The following is a 22,489-nucleotide window of genomic DNA, read 5'->3' as shown; positions in this document are numbered from 1 at the left end:
CAGCTTTGTATCCAAGTCTTACTCTGTTAGCAGTTTCCATTTCAAATGAAGATTGAAAGATGTTGAGTTCCATCAAACTGCAAAGCTGACCAACACACCAAGCTCCTCAGTATACCAAAGCAACTAGATAAATGTGAGTCTGAAACCATCTGAATTTTGGCACTGAATGCCTCATTGTGCTGTGGATGTTTTTCTTCTACGTTTCTGGCAGCACTAGGGCACGTGAGATGTGTTAGCACAGCTGAAGACCGGCGTACAGAAAGATTAAGCTAGCAAGGCTCCCTCTGCAGGGATATCAGAGGCAAAGGTTTGGAGAGCAGGAAAGGGGGGGACATGCTGCTGCTCAATGAGAAGATTTGTAGTCAAACTTAGGAAAACAAGAATACTAAAGAATATAGGTGCTGGTTCAGAATTTGTGCCAGGAATTCAAAGCAGTAGTGTGCAGAATTGCAGCCTGCAGGCTAAATCTGACACCACTGTTGCTTCACCATCACCTTGAAGCAGAGGAAGGCAACCTTTTCCTTCCAGCCAACCCCCTCAACAACTGGGTTTTGGAAGGAGCAAACACTTTCAGAAACACACAGCAACACTCCCCACTTATTATTCCCTGCAGTCTCCTCTCCCATCAAGAACAGTGGAAGATGCTACCCTTAGGTGCTTTGTGTCAACTGACTACAGATTCACTGGAGTGGCAAAAGTAAGAAGGCGGGAGGAAAGGGGAGGAGGTGTCTAACTCGGGCCGTAGTGCTCCTCCCCAAGTTAGCTGGCAGGCATATCTAGGTGCCAAACCCCAATTACAGAGTGAAATAAAGCACCCAAACCAAAAAAAGTAAAAAATAAATAACAGGGAAGCTATACAGGCAGTCCCAGATCTGGATGGGTCTTGCATTCCAGGGCGTAGCACACTTGCGTGAAATTGTGTGCAATTAAAACACCCTGCCCCATCCATCCCTTTTAGGACGTTTCCTGGTCCCTTCCGGATTTGCCGCTGTGTGCATGTGCACAATCATGCACATTTCGGTCGCGCCTAGAACAGGGGTTGTTTGTATTCATCACCACTGAAGACAGACACTTGTGCAAACTGATGTAAGCTTTTAATTTTAGCTTTCAAACCTTGTGTGCTCCCCCATCCCAAGGCAACACTAAACAATTAAGATACAATTAGCAGTAGCTCTGTTTCAGCAAAACAGCCAATAGTCTTGTACCTCCTTAGCTTACCGAGAACTGCATTGTGGGCTTAGGGCTGAACTAGAGAAAACATCCCGCTCACCTAGCCAAATAAGCTTGTAAGAACAGACTGACAGAAGTGGATGGGTTGCTGGAGTTTCTTGCCCAATTGCAGGCAGTCTCTGGTGAACACAAGGGGCAAGCAAAAATATGTCTACTGGATTCTACATGTTTCTGTTTTCTTAAAGGGTTTGGTTAAATCTATTTCCAACTCAGCACATACAGAAGTGCCGCACTGGTTCTAACAAAAGCCAGAAACAAAAAACAAACAAACATTTGTATGGAAATTTTTACCTGTGCATGGAAGAGCGATAAACTTCTAACGGTATGTAGAGGAATCAGTACTTTCACCAAAAACTGTTTATGCTCGGCTTTAAGAGGTAAAGCAAAGCCATTGATAATACTAGAAGGGAGAAAAGAAGCATTATTGGTATCAAGGTATTCCTTAACACAGAATGAACTGATATGTATCTAATCACAGCTAGAACAAGTGTTTGAAACTGGCACTAAATGAAACATGGTCTAAATTTGCATGAGAACAAAATTAATCTTGCAAATTTTATTTATAAGCAGAAAAGCATTCCTTTACCAATAAGTGCAAACAGTGCATATTATTAAATTTTCCATACAGATTTCCTTTCATTATCTGACCCCTGAGAATTCTGTTATCATGAGCAAGTTTAGGTCTCTCGTCCTCTCTCACTGTGGGTAGAAGTGACTGAATAAACTACTTTCACTTCATGATGGAATCTGCCAGATCCTGCAAGGGAAAAGGCCAAGGATTTCTCTTTAAGGATCAAAACGAGCAGATAAGGAAACATATGGGCCGTAAGTCCACAAAGAGAAAGTACATGAGCTCAAGGTCTGCTCCTGATCTCAATGCAAATAAAATCCTGGGAACCAAATCAACAAGCCCAAGGTGTGGGCCATTAGAAAATCTAAAATGGAGCACAGCAAGCAACTAAGGATACAGGGCCCCACAGCATTTGAATGCCGCTTTAAATGTCAGTGAGAGCTACCTTGCCAAAATCGGGTGCCCAATAAAGCATAGACTGCCTGACAATTGCCACCAGCAACCCAATCCTTTAGATCTAATTTAGAACCAATATTATAAGGAGCAGCTTAAACTAACTCAGATAAAGCAGCATCCCAGCCCTGGCAAGTGACTCTGTCCAACTTCAGGAAGACACATACAGTGGTACCTCAGGTTAAATACTTAATTCGTTCCGGAGGTCCGTACTTAACCTGAAACTGTTCTTAACCTGAAGCACCACTTTAACTAATGGGGCCTCCTGCTGCTGCCAGAGCACGATTTCTGTTCGCATCCTGAAGCAAAGTGCTTAACCTGAGGTACTATTTCTGGGTTAGCGGAGTCTGTAACCTGAAGCATATGTAACCTGAAGCGTATGTAACCTGAGGTACCACTGTATTTAGCTTCCTTGTGCTCTCAGAAACGCAGCAATCAAGAGTCATGACTGTTAGAATTCCTGATCTATGATTGCGGTCATGGGATTGTTGTCTTTCACATGACGGTGTATGTTTTGACTCCACAGAGTGGGATGTGACGGAGACAGGATGTTTGTGTTACTGTGTTCCTTGAAGTGGGACTATTGTCCTTTGTTCTTTCTCTCTTTGCTGTCTGATGCTAGAGAGAGAGGGAGTCATGTTGCAGTGCTTCGTGTGTGTTTATATGTAAATAAAGTAGATTAGCCAAAATGCTGAGTTGCTGAGGTCTGTTACGCAAACTGCGCAAACTCTGCGGATCCCTAAGTGTGCCGGTGTCAGTTGGCATCGGTCGCTGTGATGTTCGGGCTGAAGAAAGCTTTTGAAGCTCCCGAACAATCGACCAGGAGGGAGGGAACATGCCCGTCGGGCATGTGTCTCTGCCAGGGTCCTACTTGAGTGTAGTCTGAACTCCTGACAATGACATCTTTCCTGAATTTCAAAGGGGGCCTTCTACAGCTTCACTCCCCCCTGCACAACTGCAGTTCCATTTAACTATTGTGTGCAGCACAAGTGAGTAGAGGGAAAAAAGAACAGGACAGGGCTGAGAATTGGTTCGGCACCACTGCACCTTATGAGACCCCATGGCAAGACAGCAACTCACATTGGGCCATTAGGGCATTGTCATTTTAGGAGGTGATTTTTTTTTTGCAAATCTCTTCAGCGAGGGGTCTTAAAAATAAGTTTTGGAGTGTGAGGAATTCAAATCTGCTATTATTTTTGTGATTGGACAACAGTTAGCTTGGTAAGTCTATGTTGATGGAGAAGCACATAAACTGCTTTCGGAAAACAAAACAAAAATTAATTTTACCTTATGAAAATGTCAGATAATGCTAAATAGTCGTAGTGATTATAGTAGTAGTAGTAGTAGTAGTAGTAGTAATAATAATAATAATAATAATAATAATAATAATAATAATAATAATAATAAATTGCCACAAGTATTTGGCAATGATTTTTAATGAATTCTATGCAATTTGACACACATTTAATTTACCAGGCAAACCTAAATTATATCAATTTAATTAAAATACCTTTTGAATTCTTAAGTCATGTTACAACTTTTTAACACCCCCTCATTTTGGGAAATTGAAAGTTGGGCCATGTGTTTACTATCCCAAGCACCCTTATCTGGAAGCCAGTTCAACTGCTAGTGAGGCTTCTTCCACAGAAACATTTTGGGGCGTTAGTAAATTTAAGATAACCTTTTTCGCACATCAAGTTTGTTATCACGTAGAAGGAATGTTGTAGGTGAGGTCAGCCCTTAAAATGAGACTTTATTTACCTTCCTAATATTTCCAGCAGTTCAGCTACACCATTGAAGTGTTCAGTTTCATAAACAAACCTGCCCAAACAAATTACATACATTAAACAATTAAGCAAATTGCACAGACACAAATTACACAGATTAAGTATTTATTTACTTGGAAATTTCTAGCCTGCCCTTCTAGTGTGCATGGACCAACCAGGGTGGTTTACAGTTTAAAAACACAACACATTAAAAAATATATTGTGGGCATACAAACCTACAGGAATGAGAATAGAAAATTACATAAACAGCTTTCTTTAAAAAAACAAAAACCCACACTTACCGTAGAAAAATATTGTTAATCTGTTTCCTGATAAATGCTCTAAGACCAAGGAACTTTCCATAAATTCTGTGTAAGACTGTTTTTAGGTAGTCCCGCTCACGAGGATCTTCGCTGTCAAACAGTTCCAGAAGCTATTGGGGGGGGGGGTCAAAATGAAATCAAAATGAAACCAACAGCTCAGAAATGGAGCCTGTCTCTAACATCTGCATTTCTGAATTGGCTTTAACTGACCATACTTCTTCATTCCACAGCCAAATTGTCCATCGTGAATTTTGACCTTCTGTCTGACTAATGGATCCCTACCAATAACCTTCACAGAAGGCTCTTTGATCCAGTGGAAGCTTCCATGAACGGGGTGGGGGGATGTTTTTGCAAATGTCCCCTTTGCTCCATACAGCTCCCCGCACTGTTCCAGAGCAGTGTTAGAAATTCGGATATATAAGCTAGGGGCCAAATGGCTACTTAAACCAAGCTTGCAGTCACCAAACCAGAATGTCTAGTTGCCATTTTTGGGCACGACGGTTCGAAAGTCTTATTTTTCAAATGATGGGCTGATATGATTGATTCTCTGGCTAGTTCAGATGACACCCTTGAGCTAGGTTAAGAGCTTTGAGAACTTAAAGAAGAAAAGTCACTTTATCCAGTGTCTGTCCACATATATACGGGCCTATTTCTACCTCTTTTTCTTGACGATAACACATTCATAACGTAAGAATACTCTTCACAACTGTGAGCACAGCAGTGGAATGGGATAAGTGAAGAAAAGCAACAGCAACTAACTAGAACATTGTTCACTGCTCCTGCTCAGGCTGCACGGGGGGGGGGGGGGCATTTTGGTTCCTGAAATTCATTCTGACTGCGCAGAGAAAATATATCTGACAGAATTCTACAGGAAGGGGCATTAGTGTGTGAAAACAGTCCAGATCCAAGGATCCTCAGGTATGCACCTCCAGATGATGGAGATATCAGGTGTCATCCTGGAGCTCAGGCATCTGTGCTTGGTTGCAATTGGCCGATAGCCAGGTGCAAAATGCGCCTGGCACCTGGCTATTTTCGAACCCAAAGGGTATCCGAACTCTCTGAAGCAGATCTGGTGTGGATGCAAAGGGCTGCAGAGAGAAGGGAGAATGTATGGCAATCACCTCTCTCTTCCTCCTCTTCCCAGAAGCCTTTGCTGGATCAAAGAGTCTGCCCATGAACAGAAGGACCAAATTGCATATAAGCCTTACTTCCCAAGCACTGATGGACCAGTATATTGCTTAATCCTTGGCAAGATCTAACAGGGAGGGGCTGGTTCAAGCCTTTTGCACCACGGAATTTTATTCATAAGGTGGAGGAAGATTGAGAATTGTTTCAGGAGATGGCTGTGTGACATTCTCTCTCATGCAAAGTTAGCTCCTTCTTAGTGCCAAACATTTAATGTCATCTTCTCCCAAATTTAAGTTACAGTATTTCATAATTGCCTTCACACATTCCACTGACAGCTTCTGAATGCAGCTGGTTTTTTAAAGTCTCTCAGACTTACAGAAACTCCAGTAATCAACCTACAGGTTTTTTGTTTTTTTTTTAAATAAAAGTTAGCATTACAAATACTCTCATGAGCTTCGAAGAGAGCAGACTTCCTTACCTGTAGTACAAATTTCTGATCTATGTATTTTTTGGCAATGCTGGGCTGGAATTCTTGGCTTTCCAAAAATCGTATGAAAAATTCATATACAAGCTGCAATAAATCACAACACAATTTAGTAATGTGTTAATGCGTGCTGCATTTCTACAGAACGAAACAGTAAATTATTATTCTGCTTCCGTATTTAAAGAGAGGCAAGAGAGGGACAACGGTAGGTAGGTAGGTAAAGACATCGTCTATGTGCCCACCCCTGGTTCAAGTCACTGTTTTCCAATCTGCTGCCCTCCCTCCCACTGCGCAGAGGAGTTCATTGTTCTGCATGTGTGGGGAGACTGTTGCTGAATCAAACATTTTTTTAAAAAAAAAAGTTATGTTCACAACCACCTTGATAAAACTGTTTCCCCATCTCCCCTTATCTCCTGTCCCACCCTTCCTTGGTTTATTTATATGGTCTCCCCCCCCCCCCATAGGCCCTTTTCAGAGACACAGACCCACACATATAGTTAAATATTACCACTGCCACTCATACCTACTCAGGATAGGGCGGGATATAAATCCAATTTAACTTAATAAATAATGTGTTATTTTCCTGTGTTCATATAGCCTAGAGTGGCATAAGCCGAGCGCCCATTAATTCTTTTTATTTAGCTGCCATCAGAAGAACTTGAGCTCATTCTAAGAGCTGGCATCACAAATTCTTTTGCACTGGCTTGCCAAAGCTCCCAGGGGTATAATCAGCATTCCTCTGCCCTCCAGACTCTTGAAATCATATAAAATAAAGCAATTATTATGTTGGTGAAACATTTAATGGTAATTAGAAAGCGTTTGGGAGCATTCAACTACAACACAGATGTCTGATGCAGAATAATGTGTTTTAATCTGGATTCTCCAAACTTGTTGGGGGGGGGATGACTGCCTCCTGCATGGAAGGCATTTGTGTGCCTGCACTCTCTCCCTCTCCACCCCACAGGGCCTGACTGCAGGTTACACGTAAACATGCCCAACAGCCCTTTCCACTTTGTAGAACTGATAGGGAGGGAATCAGTGGATTGAAGGGGCACTTAAGTCCTTCTCTGCCCTGTTTCCTCACTCCAAGTCACCATGCCAGGCAATGAGGTTTAAAATGTGTGGGCATTTATAACCCTGTGGGGTGAAAAAACACCGTGTGGCACCATTTGGGGCAAGGAAAGGATTATACAGCCTGCTACGTCGCAATTAATTGTTGTCTCCTGAAGAACTGGGGTGGGTGTGCTACTAGGCTACCATTGCCCAGGTTTGCATGTAAGCAGGAACACATGAAGCTTCCTTTCACTAAGTCTCACCACAGGTTTACCCCAGCAGGCACTGGCTCTCCTAGGTTTCAGAAAGGGGGCATTCCCAGTCCTACATGGATTGAACCCAGGGAACTTTGTACACAAAGCCTACATCTTTTTAGCGGAAAGCAAGTGGCCAGGGCCATTAGTTTCATGAGTGGAAAGGAAGCGATAACACTGGTATTTATTAAAATCTGTGTGAAACTGGTTTTAGAAGTTGCAAGACCATCATAAGGTGTGGCTCAATGTATTCTGCCTAGGTAAATATAAGCTGCTATAGGGACGCAGGTGGCGCTGTGGGTTAAACCACAGAGCCTAGAACTTGCCGATCAGAAGGTCGGCGGTTCGAATCCCCACGACGGGGTGAGCTCCTGTTGCTCGGTCCCAGCTCCTGCCAACCTAGCAGTTCGAAAGCATGTCAAAGTGCAAGTAGATAAATAGGTACCGCTCCGGCGGGAAGGTAAATGGCGTTTCCGTGCACTGCTCTGGTTCGCCAGAAGTGGCTTAGTCATGCTGGCCACATGACCCGGCTCCCTCGGCCAATAAAGCGAGATGAGCGCCGCAACCCCCGAGTCGGTCACGACTGGACCTAATGGTCAGGGGACCCTTTACCTTTAGAGGACTGAAAGCTGGAGCCTACAGCCGCTTCTCAATGCGCCTTTGTATTTCTTAAGAAGCTATTTAAAATGGTGTTTCCTAGTCCCTTTTATAAAAATCAATATCCATACTGAACAGAATGCCAAGCTAACTATAGAATTTAAAATCACTAAATCTGTATTTATCTATATACATTCATCTGTAATATGGCACAGTGTTACTATTCTGCATAGAGAATCTGAACACAATTTTCAAAGGGAACTAGAAAGTGAAAGAGACCTGAAGTTTATCAAAACTAACAGCACAGAACCTGTCATGTGGGTATACAGTGCCCAAAATAAATGGCAACAGCTATTATGATAGTGTCAAACTAAAGATTTCTGCTGTCCTCACATGGCCAGGGCAAGCTATATACAGAAACGTGCACATCAGGTGACAGCTGAGAAATAGAAGTTTAAAGTCATTTGAGACTAAGGCAATGTAGATTAGATACTGCTAAGACTTCCTGGTTTCTAACTTTATTTTGTGTGAACACTTCAGGTAAATGCAATAGCACGCCTGTTTACAAAGCAGCAAAAATGAGGCGGTGTACAAAGGGAGATGCTTGTACACACTGTTAGTTTAAAAATAAAAACTTTGGATTAGGGTGGCAACTCCAAAACTTTGTAGTTAAGCACTGACTAGGTAAAAGGACCCCGGACCATTAGGTCCAGTCGTGACCGACTCTGGGATTGCGGCGCTCATCTCACTTTATTGGCCGAGGGAGCCGGTGTACAGCTTCCGGGTCATGTGGCCAGCATGACTAAGCCACTTCTGGCAAACCAGAGCAGCGCACAGAAACGCCGTTTACCTTCCTGCTGGTGCGGTACCTATTTGTCTACTTGCACTTTGATGTGCTTTCGAACTGCTAGGTTGGCAGGAGCCAGGACCAAGCAACGGGAGCTCACCCCGTCGCGGGGATTCGAACTGCTGACCTTCTGATCGGCAAGTCCTAGGCTCTGTGGTTTAACCCACAACGCCACCCGCGAAGCACTGACTACTGAATCCTTAAATGTTGCACTGGACCTGTAGCAGAAAGGAGAAGTAAGCTTTGGTCCCCTGAACCAGCCAGAGGGTCGTGGGGATCCAGAGCTTCTAGGTAGAGCAAAGGGGAGTTATCATCGGTTATCATCGGTTATAGGGTGCTTGCTTCCTTCTCCCCAAAAAGAACTTTGCTGAAGCCTGTAACAATCTACTATCCTGTGGAGAGAGTGCTGGTGAGTTCCTGTCCTGCTTGAAGGCCCCTTATAAGCATCTAGATAGCCACTGTAAAAACAGAATATTGGACTAAATCGGCCTTAGGTCTGGTCCATATGTGGCTGCAGAGCTAAAAAGGTCAATCCTGCCCCACAGTCACCAGGCTGGGTTACTGGGGAGTTATAAGACATAACCCAGGAGGGCGTATCACATTAATCCTAACTGGACACTGTCACAAACCATCCCCGTCCCCTGCCCTGGTCCTTCTAATCACAACAAATTGTATTTTTGTTGATTTTTTTTAAATACTTTGCGTTCTGTCCCATTTCAGGGTCCTTCCAGCAAGTAAGTTGGTGTGCTTGATTTTAATTCTAAAATAAAAATAATAAAAGAATAAAATCACCTGTAAATGTGGCCATGACGCCTCAAGGGTGGGTTCATCTTCTTCTGGATCAAACTCATTGCTATCGCTAGGAGGAAGTGTTCGGAATATATTGCAAGAAACCTAGGAAATTGAACAAACACAATTAAAGGCTGCTCTCTCTCATCAAGATTACAGGGCAAGGCAATCAGAAGAATTAGAGTGCATTCACAAATTGATAAAAATTGCCCAATGACTCCATAAATTGATATAATGAATTTCACTAGCAGATTATTCTTAGATAAGAACTATGTATATGGCACTTTATGGTTTCCAAATTGCACTAATCATTTCTTACCTCCGTTTTATCCTTGTAATGAAAGCAGGGAGCACCTACTACCAGCTCTAGAGAGAAGAAAAAACTATGTGACTTCTCTAAGCTGACTAGCATCTCCCTCTGAGAATACTTTGGACACAAAGCACAGCTCATATTCCAAGAAATGAAAATGTGCCCTGCTATGGCTACACCTCATGAGGCCCACATCAAGTGACAACGTAGTCTCAACCTGCTCCCTTTCTATACAGTGCTCAGATCAAGCCTCTATCAGGAAGGAGCAGGAGCATTTTATTCTCACAACCACCTTGTTAGATGATAGCCAAAAAAAACCAGCACCTTGTCCAAGGTCATTAAGGCTCACAATTAAGAAGGGAAATGAACTTAGTCATCCATAGCCCAAGTCTGAAACTTTATACAACAGTGCCTAATTGTCATCTCCTCCTAATGCATTTCAATATTCCAGCTCGCTTAGATGAAACAGAATCATTTCAATAATTCGAGCTTTCTCTCACACATTAGGCTAGACTTTAAAATTACTGAGAAAGAGTAAGCAGGAAATAAAGAGGTTTTGTACTTAGTGTTTTCTTTTCTCGCCACAAGAGGGTGCATTTTGATATAATCCTAGAAAAAAGGATGCTGATTTTTACTAAAATATTTGTTATGCACCAATATATACTTCCATCACATGGTGTCTCATAGTGAGAGATCAGTCTATTAGCAACAAATACCAAACAACTGATTTAAACTTGCCTTTGGTGCAGGTTTCCTAAGAGATTATCTGTTTATATTTTGGTCTAAAATTAACACCTAGTAGCAGTGATCATTCAGAGAGTCTATTTATGCTATTCATCTAATTTGAGCAATAGATCAAAGGGTTGACCTGTACAATCTAATTTAGCCAAAGTGGCAAAGATCCCTCAGTTTAAATCTTGCTTCTTCCACGAACTCATTGAGTGCCTTTTATACAAGATACCATCTCTCAAACTCAACCCCCCTCACCCCCAGTTCCTCCCCAGCACATGCTACAATAGGCAGACACTGACTTACCTTACAATGATGTTGTAAGGGTGGAGACAGGTCACATCCACACCACACGTTTAATGCACTCTTATACCACTTTAACCAGCATGGGCTTCCCTTACATAAATCCTGGGAACTGTAGTTTACTAAGGGTGGTGAGACTTGTTACGAGACCCCCTCACAAAGCTACAATTCCCAGCACCCTGAATGAACCACGGTTCTCATGATTCTTAGGGGAAGCCATGACTGTTAAAGTGATATGAGTGCTTTAGATGTATGGTGCGAATGTAACAATAATGTATGTAAAGCACTTCCGCCACTCCTAACAGTTATACAAATGCCAAGTGTTAGTTCCGCCAAAGATACTTTGGATTTCACACATTTTGCTGCATAATAGTAGAGAAGAACACTATACATATTGTGGCAGATACATAAATAACTTCCAAGAAAATCAATGATTCCATCTGGCCACGAAAATAGAAAATTGATCACTTGTGCTGGGACTGAAGAATATACCTGAAAGCGACTGGAGAGCCAAAGTAGCCATGCATGGATAATAATAATAATAATAATAATAATAATAATAATAATAATAATTTATTATTATTTTATTTTTACTGAAAGATTTTCATGGATAACAAAGGGGCATATAACGTCTCTGTTTTCAGTTCACAGAGTCCTTCCTACAGGTCAAAATGCAAACAGAAGTCACAGAGTGTGGGCTGATCATTACGAAGGCACCCAGCTGGCAGAAAGGCGGAGTAAAACTCTTTCATCCCCTGCTTTGGTTCTGATGAAAATTGGTTCTTTGAAGCTGCTATTTGCATTGAGGGGGGGTCTCCTTTACTAGCACCAACACTTCTGCAGTGTAATTACAGAACAGCAGCAGCACATTGGGATGTTCAATTACACCTTATTACAACAATGGCTTTTCAATAGTGTATCATCGCTGTACGCACAAAAGATACAACCCTGTGCATCCTTTCTTAAGATTGAACCCAATCTCTTCTGAGGAAATACTTGTAGAAGTAGGCTGGCAATGAAACAGTTGTATGGAAAAGTAGCTATCTTAAACCTATCTTTACTTATCTGATTTATACTTCATTCCATCTTACCCTTGAAAGAACAGCCGTAATGAAAATTCATAATCCCTTCCATTTCTGTCTTATAAGCAATAATTTCCCCTATTTCCTGGTGTGACAAGTTGTTTAGTAGGCAGCAGAGTTAAAAGAATACACACGTTCTTAAAAGACACACATCCTGACTCCATGCAAAAAGTTCCATTCCTCTCATTGTGGGGCTACACACGTGGTGAACCAGTGTGAGAAACTCAGATATATAAGCTGGGTGCCAGACGGCACCTTAAACCTAGGTTACGTTCACCACAACAGAATGTCTATTTGCCAGGGGGTTGAACTAGATGATCCTCAGGAGGCCCTTCACAACTCTACAATCTCAACTACATTTGCTTGACTGTAGCTTGCTTTTACAACAGTTCACATGCCTGTAGTATGCAAGAAGGAGAAACAGCGGAAATGGAAATGTTATTAACTGTGGACCAAGAGGCAGATGTTTTTAGACTGCGGTAGCCAACCAGGTGCCCAGGAATCTCCATGTAGCCGCAACTGGACCTGCGCCAATAGCAAAATGCGCCTGGGAAATGTCAAACACTGGGGTGAACATGTATGTGGGTTCAGACATACACCTTCTAACACCACATTTCTGAAGACTATAAAATTTAACTGAAGGGGGCCACTCCCCTGTTATGTGCCGCACAGTAACAAGTGGCTGATTTCTTTTAAAAGTGGTAAAGGTAAAGGGACCCCTGACCATTAGGTCCAGTCGGGACCGACTCTGGGGTTGCGGCGCTCATCTCACTTTATTGGCCGAGGGAGCCGGCGTACAGCTTCCGGGTCATGTGGCCAGCATGACTAAGCAGCTTCTGGCGAACCAGAGCAGCACACGGAAACGCCATTTACCTTCCCGCCATTTAGGAATCCCTCTATACTGCTTCACAATTTCTTCGGAGGCTAAGCGAAGGGCCTTTACCTGTGCCCGTCTCAACTGTTTTCCTACAGCAGTTCTGTCGGGTCGTTATTCCAGAGTCCCCATCGCAAACAGAACATGCAACTGTAATGACTCGGCCCTGGAGACTATGGAACATGTAATGCTCTTCTGTCCCAACTGGACAGATGAAAGATCTCGGTTTTTAACTCCTCTCATGAACAAGCTTCATCTCCCAATCCAGCCCTGGATAGTGTCCCTCTTTTTGCAAGATTCTGATTGTTGGATCACCGAGATGACAGCTAACTTCCTGCTCAGTGTGATGAAGAGGAAAGCTGCACTAACTTCTTTTTCAACACCACAGCTGTAGTCGATACTCTGCACAATCGAACGAAGTTCCAAGTAGCTTTATAGTACAAGGACAATGGAGCTAGGACAAATCTGAGGAGCTGAAGGACCCCTTTAATGATCTTCCTCCAGCCTCAGCAGTTTTTTGTCTTTTTATTCTTGAACTATCGGTCATTCGATGTTTTAAATCCCCTGTTGTTTCTGTTATCTCCTTTCCCCCTCCCCTTTAAGTATTTGCCCAGGACGATATCTACCTTTACCTCCCCACCCCCATTTTATGTTATGCTGTTATTTCTATGTATATCATGCTATGGCCACACGGCTAATGCAATAAAATCTATATGTATACCTTCCCGCTGGAGTGGTACCTATTTATCTACTTGCACTTTGACCTGCTTTCGAACTGCTAGGTTGGCAGGAGCAGGGACCGAGCAACAGGAGCTCACCCCGTTGCGGGGATTCGAACCGCCGACCTTCTGATCGGCAACTCCTAGGCTCTGTGGTTTAACCCACAGTATAAAAATCATAGTGCAGTCTTATCTAAGCACCAGCCTGGTAGCCAATGAGAAACTGCAGGCAGGCAAGAAGAATGGATAACATCTAGGCTAGAAACCAAATGGGCTGCTCCCTTTCCCACAGCCCCTTAAGGCTGCTTGGCTAGTCCCCAGCAAGCTACTAACTTTTGCAAGCTTATTTACAAGGCTGTTTTTAGTATTACTTGTGCAGTGGCTTTCTAACAGACCCCCTTAATCAAAACTGAAGCGAAGAGGTGTTGCATGTACATAGTTGAAGGGGACGAAAGCACAAGAAGCTGTTTGCAGCTCTAAAACTAGCTTTTCCACATGAATGAACGCCAGGCATTCACTTATATGGTAGAAAGGAGGCGTGGAAATTTATTTATGAACGCCAGCAACATCGCCCCTCCTGTAACAGTGCTGCCAACTACGGGTCACTTATTTGTCCTACAGAACTCAATGGTAAACAATCGAATCTGATAAAGAGGCTATTAGGAACTGTCTATTGCCTTTTTTGGAACATTATGATATTTATATATATTTAGGAGTGCCTTCTACCAACTTCACTTGGTCAGGCTGCTGCAGGTGATTCTGGATTGTCTCGGCGCTGCCGGCCCATGGACTGGTAACATCTAGACTGCATTACTGCAACATGTTATAGGTAGAGAGGCCCTTGAAGCTGACCCAGAAGCTGCAGCCAGCACAAAACCCAGTGGCTGGGTTGCTCACTGGAGCAGAATATCACCATCACATTGTGCCACTGATAAAGGAACTGCATTGGCTGCCATTTGGCTAGGTTCAAGATACTGATATTGGTGTACTAAACCCTATACAGCTGGGTACCAGGATACCTAAAAGATTGTCTGATCCTCTACATACCTAATTGATCACTGTGTTCTGTAGTAGAGGTCTGGCAGATATCAGTCTATCTGTAGGTCCATTCCAGAATCAGCCCTTTAGTCTGGCAGAACCAAACCTCTGGAACACCTTCCCATTGCTGTCAGACAACTAACTGCCTTTTCTCTTGGCTTTTAGACCCCATATTTATTTTTTTATAGCTGCTTTTTAAAACTGTTTTAATATGCACTTGCTTTTAACTGTTCTGTATCTTTCATTGTATTCTAAAATTGTTTCAAGATGCCTCATGTGATTCATAAATTAAATATTTATTATGTATACCTTTTTGCAAGTATATGGGACACCCATACTCAAATTACACACACACACACAAACACAGAGGAAATTTTCACACTACTTCATTTTCAGCCTTGATGTTTGGCAAAGCTCATATAAACAAGGAATAAAAACATGTCAAAAGAATTGTTATAGCAGAATACAGTGATGTGTTCTAAGTTATTATTTTTAAAATACTATAAATCCTCCAGTGAGAACGCATGTCTGAAGTTCAGGAAAGTGAAGGGGTGGTATTCGCCATGGGCTTGTATGAAAGGAAGAGCAGGATACAAATTTAATCAAGAAACAAACAAACAATGTTAGTTATACTCATTGAACTACTTGAATCAATGGACTTCAGTGGAACTACTCTGAGTATGACTTAGTTGGATAGCATCCAAGGAGTAAGAAAAGAAGAAAAGCCTGCTGAATCAGGATAATGGCTCATCTGGCCCAGCATCCTGTTCTCAAACTGGTTAACCAGATGCCCATGGGAAGCATGCAAGAAGGGCATGAGTGTAATAGCACTCTCTCCTCCTGCCATTCCCAGAAACTAGTATTTAGCAGCATTTATCTATCCCCTTTCTCCACGCCATGCATGATTTTATAAACTTCTATTGTGTCACCTCTTACTCCCATTTTTCCTCGGCTAAAAAGTCCCCTCATAGAGGAGCTGCCCTATCCCCTTGATCATTTTGGTTGCCCATAATTAGATCTTTTCTAACCCTGCAATTTCCTGTTGCATGTGAGGCAACCAGAACTTTACACATTATTCCAAATGAGGTCACACCACAGATTTGTATAAGAGAAATGTTGTATCAGCAGTTTTGTTTTCAATTCCTTTCCCAATTATCTTTAGTATGGAATTTGCCCTTTTCACAGCTGCTGCACATGGGGTTGACATCTTCATTCACTATGGCCCCATGGTCTTGTTCCTGGTCAGTCACCTCCAGTTCAGACCCCATAAGTGTCTATATGAATTTAAGATTATTGATCTCACATGCATCACTTTACACTATAGACAGTGAATTGTATGTGGCATTTTACCACCCATTCACTTGGTTTGGAGAGGTCCTTTGCAAGCTCTGCACAATCTTTTTTAACAATTTAGTACCATCATAAAACTTGGTCATCTCACTGCTCACTCCTAACTCTGCATTGTTTTCAACAAATTGAAAAGCACAAGTTCCAATACCAATCTTTCAGAAACTCCACCTTCTATCTTCTCCGTTCAGAGAAATGTCCAGATAACCCTACTCTGTTTCCTGCTATTTAACGTACTCCTGGTCCATAAAAGGACATTTCCTCTTATTTTGTGTCATTTACAGCTGCCATTAAGATTTGTAGAAAAAGTACAGTAAACCAACAACACATTAAAGATGCAATACTAACACAAGCCAGACAGATTTTAACCATACAACTTGTGTAGATATACACTGTAATAACAGTCATCATCCACTGTAATATAATTTATTCCAGAGTAAGCAACAAACAAAAATACAACGTAAGGATGCCGTTTTAGAGCTATCATCTGCTAATGTCCTTAAACCTTGCAAAATATTTATGCTTTAAATGAAACAGCCAACCTGCTCAGAACTGCTTCAACCTTTATCATATAAAACAGCTGTTACAGGGGACTGGTTCAGTGTGGGAAACACAGTATTTTACTTGTTCTGCTCTACAACGGCAAGTGATGGCAATATGCAGGCAGCCATGATGATATGAGTGACAGTCACACTTACAACTATTGGTAATCAATGCTTGTGTCAGTTTCCAGAACTCTGAAAGGTTTAATTCTTAACTATGTTTTAAGTGGTTCTGTTCAAACAGTAGGTTTTTTTCAAAAACAGAACCATAAATGTTCCTATATTCATTGAGATCTAACTCCCCCGGCAACCTGTTTCCAAATATATTTGTTCATTCTCTCTCTCTCTCTCTCTCTCTCTCTCTCTCTCTCTCTCTCACACACACACACACACACACACACACACCACTTTCTCTATTCTCCTAAGTGTTCAGCTCCACAGGTTCTTACACTGTCACCAGTCTTCAACATACAATTTCCCCTTAAGGATAAATGGCACCCTTGAAGGAGTGTTCAAGGAGAGCAGGACATTGGCGCAGCCTCAGACCTCCTCCCTATTCTTCCTAAGGTGAGTAAGATTGTCAAAAAGCTAAAAACCTGGGGCAAGCTCCTCACCAAGATGTTTCCATATCAAAGGAATATACATTTCCTAGGGCTTACAACCCTCCATTAATGCCACTATCTCCCCAAGTTCATGGAGAAAGCTTGGAGCTTCATTAGGGGGCTTATATAATCAACAGCAAACAAATCAGCAAAAGAGCTTTTCCATCATAGTGGTACATCACACAGGCAAGCTAAGGACAATAAGTCATTGTGTCACTGGATCAGAATGAGACAATGCAATGAATACTGTGGAGCAGAACATCGCATCCTGTGGCACTGTGAGCAGATTCATGATCCCACACTAGGGCAGCACCACTATGCTCTCAACAGGGGTGAGGTTACATAAAGGCCAGAAGCAGAACCCGCTACAACAGTGCAAAATTAAGTCTGAGCTTCTAATATGATTTAGCAGAATGTTGTTTATTTATTCAATTTCTATGCCACCCTCCATCCAAGGATCACAGAGAGGTTTACAATGTAAAAACACAAAAATACCTAACATCAAGGTAAAGGGACCCCTGACCGTTAGGTCCAGTCACAGATGACTCTGGGGTTGCGATGCTCATCTCGCTTTATTGCCGAGGGAGCCGGCATACAGCTGGGTCATGTGGCCCAGCATGACTAAGCCACTTCTGGCAAACCAGAGCAGCACACGGAAACGCCGTTTACCTTCCTGCCGGAGCGATACCTATTTATCTACTTGCACTTTGACATGCTTTTGAACTGCTAGGTTAGCATGAGCAGGGACCGAGCAACAGGAGCTCACCCCGTCACAGGGATTCGAACCGCCAACCTTCCGATCGGCAAGACATAGTAACAAACAAAAACAATATCCCCACACATACATTTTAAAGGGCCACAGATAGTAATTGTTTTATTTATTAAATTTCTATACTTGCTTTGTCATCAAATGCTTTATAACAAACTAGACCAACTGCTCTTCTACTGGATTTCAGTTCTTTATTATTAAAACATCAAGTACGTGACACATAATTCAGCAGTAGGTATCTGAATTCAAGTAAGAAAAATTAAACCAAATTTCTAGTCTTTATGGATGCAGATAAAAGCTTGGAAATGTGTGGGCAATGCCTGGTCTCGGGTGGTCCCTCATGGGTAACACCCCAGGCACTAAAGAAAGCCCTCTGTCCTTCCATAAAGCCAAAATATCCTGCTGTCCTGATCTTAAAGGTAAAGGTAAAGGGACCCCTGACCATTAGGTCCAGTTGTGACCGACTCTGGGGTTACGGCGCTCATCTTGCTTTATTGGCGGAGGGAGCTGGCGTACAGCTTCCGGGTCATGTGGCCAGCATGACTAAGCCGCTTCTGGCGAACTAGTGCAGCGCACGGAAACGCCGTTTACCTTCCCGCTGGAGCGGTACCTATTTATCTACTTGCACTCTGAAGTGCTTGTCCTGATCTTACTAGCCATTTAAACGCTATCTCCATGCAGCAGTCTTCCACTACCATATGCCTCACTGCAAGAGCGCCAATGCCACTGACTCTGCAAGATTCACAATCTTGCAAGGAGATGGAAATGTGCAGAATAAGGAGCTATACTGCAAATGCGTCACAAATACGTACATATTATATATTAATTCTTACTGCACATTCTGAGGCTCTTTAGAACAGAAGTGAATGCAGACTATACACAGCCCTGCATATCAGACATTATGGAAAGATCAAGATTTTCCCAATGACTAAGCCCCACTTCTTTAAATTATGAGAGACTACCAATTATATTTTTTACAATGCAAAACTGTGACATTGCGAGTGTTAAACTGAAAGGATGGTGCCTTTCCAAGGATAAAAATTGCCACTGGTGTCATAATAAAAGACAGGGACTGCTCAGCTAGAAAGGTAAAGCAGCAGAGAGGACAGATGAGATCTGAAGGGGAAACGAAATCAAAACTGCAGCATGTGGTAGCTGACTGGGATTAGCAATGCAGGGTTTTCCACAGCAGTCTGTCTACTTCACTTTTAAGAACAGCGAGATTCACAAGTACCATAGAAATTATACCACCAAACCAGCATCACTTTTTTTACAGCACAACCCCCAAGATAAAGCTGCCAATTAGTTAACTGAATCATACCTTTCATTTTGCCTACACATATCTCATTAATAAAATCAGCTCTGTCAGATTTTAGTTAAACCTGAAGGATGCATATATATCAAGCACTAGAGCATGAACATTTTATGCTTCCCATAAGCATGGTACAGGGAAATTGGATGTTGCTGGGATGCAATACACATATCTTATTAATGCAACTTCAATCTAAACAGCCCCTTCACCAATGACCAACTTAAACAAATATTCCTCACAACGCTTTCAACTTTATTTCATCTTTTACACTGTTTAGTCACAGCAGCTAAGGATAAACCAATGTTTCCCATCTATGTTATCCTAAAACATTTTTAAAAATACTGTGACCAAGGACCAAGACATGGGCACCTCTGCTTCAGAAGGGAAAATTCCCTTTCCCAGGACCACGTTTAAGAAGCAGCAACTGGGGCAGTCTTTTTGACAGATACTTCTACCAACAAAGAACCACCAGTTTAAACTCTGCTTCTTTGATCCATTGCTTCTGAGGTTTGTTTGCCAACATCCTCAGATATCTACTATCCCTTTTCAGAAATTCATTCAGCTATTTCCCAGTAACAATGGCATGCAAGCCCCAATATGGAAGCACTGTCCCTTAAATGCAAGTTGATCTCCCATCAGGGAGGTGGGAACTAGAACACACACCTGTGTATTTCAGCCCTCTGGAAGTTTCAGGCCATGACTGAATCAACACTACAGGTTTCCTCCTTTCCAACCTAGATTCCGATGCTTGACACTGAGCAAATGCTGCATGCTTGTCATTATTACCTATCCGCCAAACTCTGCAATACAAACTCTGGCTCCAAGTACTCTGCAATCATCACTACCTGCCATCCATCCCTGAGCTCTGTGTTGCAATATAGACAAGCTGAACAAAATAACACAACACGATGGCCAATAACAATGGCACTAAACACTATTTATAGACTAATACAAATGATCAGAAATTGCAACCAAAGTCTCAAAATCTTCTTCACCAGTTGCGGTAGAATAATTCAGAAGTTTGATATATACATAATCTGTCACCAAATATCACCGGAACAGAGTTTCCGGATAACGAATCTGTTTCGTTCAATGCTTCATCAGCCAGACTTGTAAGAATTAATATGACAAGGATGCAGTTCAATTTCTTAACAAGCTGAAATTACAATATACATGCGATGAAACCTGCGTCTGTATAAAATAAAATGCATAATACAATATACACAACTAAGATACATACCCAATCTTACATGTAAGTAAATATAAACGCTGTAGAAAATATGCTCTAGATCAGTGCTCATATGATACTGTAGTCACTGATGCTGGTAACAAATTGTAAAGAACATAATATAGTTAGCCACAGGTGAAACTAATATACTGTAAGGGAAATTAAAGACACAGCACAACATTAACAGCAAGAATGCCTGACAACCAGATGAAAACAGTACCCCATCCAGTCAGTGGATCATGGCAGATAATGCAATTAAATAAAACAATGAAAATCTAACTCAGAATTCAATCCCCCCAGATGAACAGAGTTGAACATGTAGATGAAATGGGTTTTCTGTTGGCGTAACCACTGTTCCAAATTTGGATGGGGTACTGTTTTCATCTGGTGTCCTGAGCTAAGAAATTGAGAGAGAACCTGGAGAATAAGCAAGTGTAAAGTGATGCACAAGGGGACAATAAATCCTCATATATTAATAGAGTCTGAACTGACAAGTGACGAAGCAGGAGAAAGACCTTGGGGTCAAAGTAGATAGCTCAATGAAGATGTGGACTCCACTGTGCAGAAGCTATGAAAAAGGCAAATTCCATGTTAGGGATCATTAGGCTTTTTAGTTTAAAAAAAAGCAGTAAGGAGGGAAATGATAGATGTGTATACAATTATGTAAGCTGTAGATAAAATTGACAGAGAGAGGTTTTTCTCTCTATCTCAGAACACTAGAAGCTGGGGACAGCCAATGCAAGCTTAATATTGGAAGACGAAAGGAAGTACTTCACACTGTGCACTGTTAAACTATGGAATTCAATACCACAAAATGTGATCACGACAACTAAATGGAGTGGCTTTAAAATAAAATTAGGCAGATTTGTGTTTCTCAGTACAAGATGTCCATTACGGCAACCAAAACCATTTCTGTCGCAAAATTCTGCATAGAACCAGACTGAAAGGGATCTAGACAATGAGCTCCCATGCAGGTAAATTTGAAGCTGGGTAAACACAATACACAACTACCTAGCCTAAGACTCCAGTACTCAAGACCAGACAATTTCCCAGTCTGTTTGAGTAAAATGATAGCTTCATCACCGCCTTCTTGAGAACAGAAGGCATGGAACCTTCTCTCAAGGTTGCCCAGACAGATAATCTCAGCCTTCCTGTCTCTGTCAGCCAGGAAAGGGAAAGGATCAAGCATATCTCTCAAAGAATTTCGTCCATTTCCTCTAGTCAAACAAATAAAAGTAGGCATAGAAACCTGATAAAGACTGTGTTAAAGACACATTCAGCACACTCCACACACAACTGCAGTTCAAGTCTGAACAGATGTAAAAAAAATTATTCACAAAGTGCTTTGCAATCTCAACATAGACTCTGATGGCTCCTCCAACTTCCACTGCATGCCAAGTTGTAAAAGGCCCCTCGCCATTTGAAAAATCAATACAATGAGTAAGACAGTGCTAGGTGCTATCCAAATAACTATTTAAAATCCATAACTTTAAAGCATTTTAATGTCGCATATGTAAAATGGTATTTCCCCTAACATCAAAACACTGCACAACTTTTGAACATTGTATAGAAGTGTTCTGAAGCACAGCTAAGAAGCCCAATATTTGAAAGACCTGTATTTAAAGAAAATAAGGAATACAAAACCTCCTGAGTCTTCTGTGATCCCAACCCACCCACTGCATTTTGAGCAGAAATAATAAAATTGGCTGCATCTCATATTGTGAATTACCAGAAGTAAAGTTGTCTTCCCCATTTTGCGTTTGAAAGGCTTTACAGCAATATCCGTCATGCAAACTCCAATGTTTTATTGAGCACACATACTAGCTAGCACTATCTTGATTTATAAAGTGTTTGTGATAAAACTTACCATTCTAACTACTTCAGGGTAAGTCTGCTCTGTCAAACAGCCTCTGCTTATTGTAATGTAATCCACAAGTTCATTAAGAGTTGAGCGCTTGTATTCTTTCATTTTAAGATCAGAAAGTGTGTCCATGAAGTCAAAAATGACACAGCACTGCTGAAGTTTCTTTAGGAACAACTCAGGTTGCTCTGAAGTTGGAACGTCTGGAAAGGAAAAAAGGAAAGCCTGTGTTAGTCTTAACATTCCTGCATAAAACAAATCACGCTTCAAAAGGACAA

General features: G+C 41.8%; 1 protein-coding gene across 11 annotated transcripts in view; it reads right to left on the bottom strand.

Annotated features, from left to right (window-relative positions):
* Nucleotides 1–22,489, bottom strand: part of PPP2R5E (protein phosphatase 2 regulatory subunit B'epsilon) — an 88,553-nt gene that overhangs the window by 11,090 nt on the left and 54,974 nt on the right. For all 11 annotated transcript variants that reach the window (XM_083615240.1, XM_083615243.1, XM_083615247.1 and 8 more), the window contains 6 exons: nucleotides 22,218–22,414; nucleotides 9,499–9,600; nucleotides 5,950–6,042; nucleotides 4,323–4,453; nucleotides 4,016–4,075; nucleotides 1,522–1,630 (listed from right to left, as the gene is read on the bottom strand). In XM_083615240.1, coding sequence (XP_083471366.1) covers nucleotides 1,522–1,630; nucleotides 4,016–4,075; nucleotides 4,323–4,453; nucleotides 5,950–6,042; nucleotides 9,499–9,600; nucleotides 22,218–22,414 — 692 coding nt within the window. The remainder of the gene's footprint in view (nucleotides 1–1,521; nucleotides 1,631–4,015; nucleotides 4,076–4,322; nucleotides 4,454–5,949; nucleotides 6,043–9,498; nucleotides 9,601–22,217; nucleotides 22,415–22,489) is intronic.

Source organism: Podarcis filfolensis (genome assembly GCF_964270895.1).
Source record: "Podarcis filfolensis genome assembly, chromosome: 1".
Taxonomy (NCBI): Eukaryota; Metazoa; Chordata; class Lepidosauria; order Squamata; family Lacertidae; genus Podarcis; species Podarcis filfolensis.
Note: the sequence above shows the minus strand (reverse complement) of the source record. Positions and strands in the feature narration are given on the sequence as shown.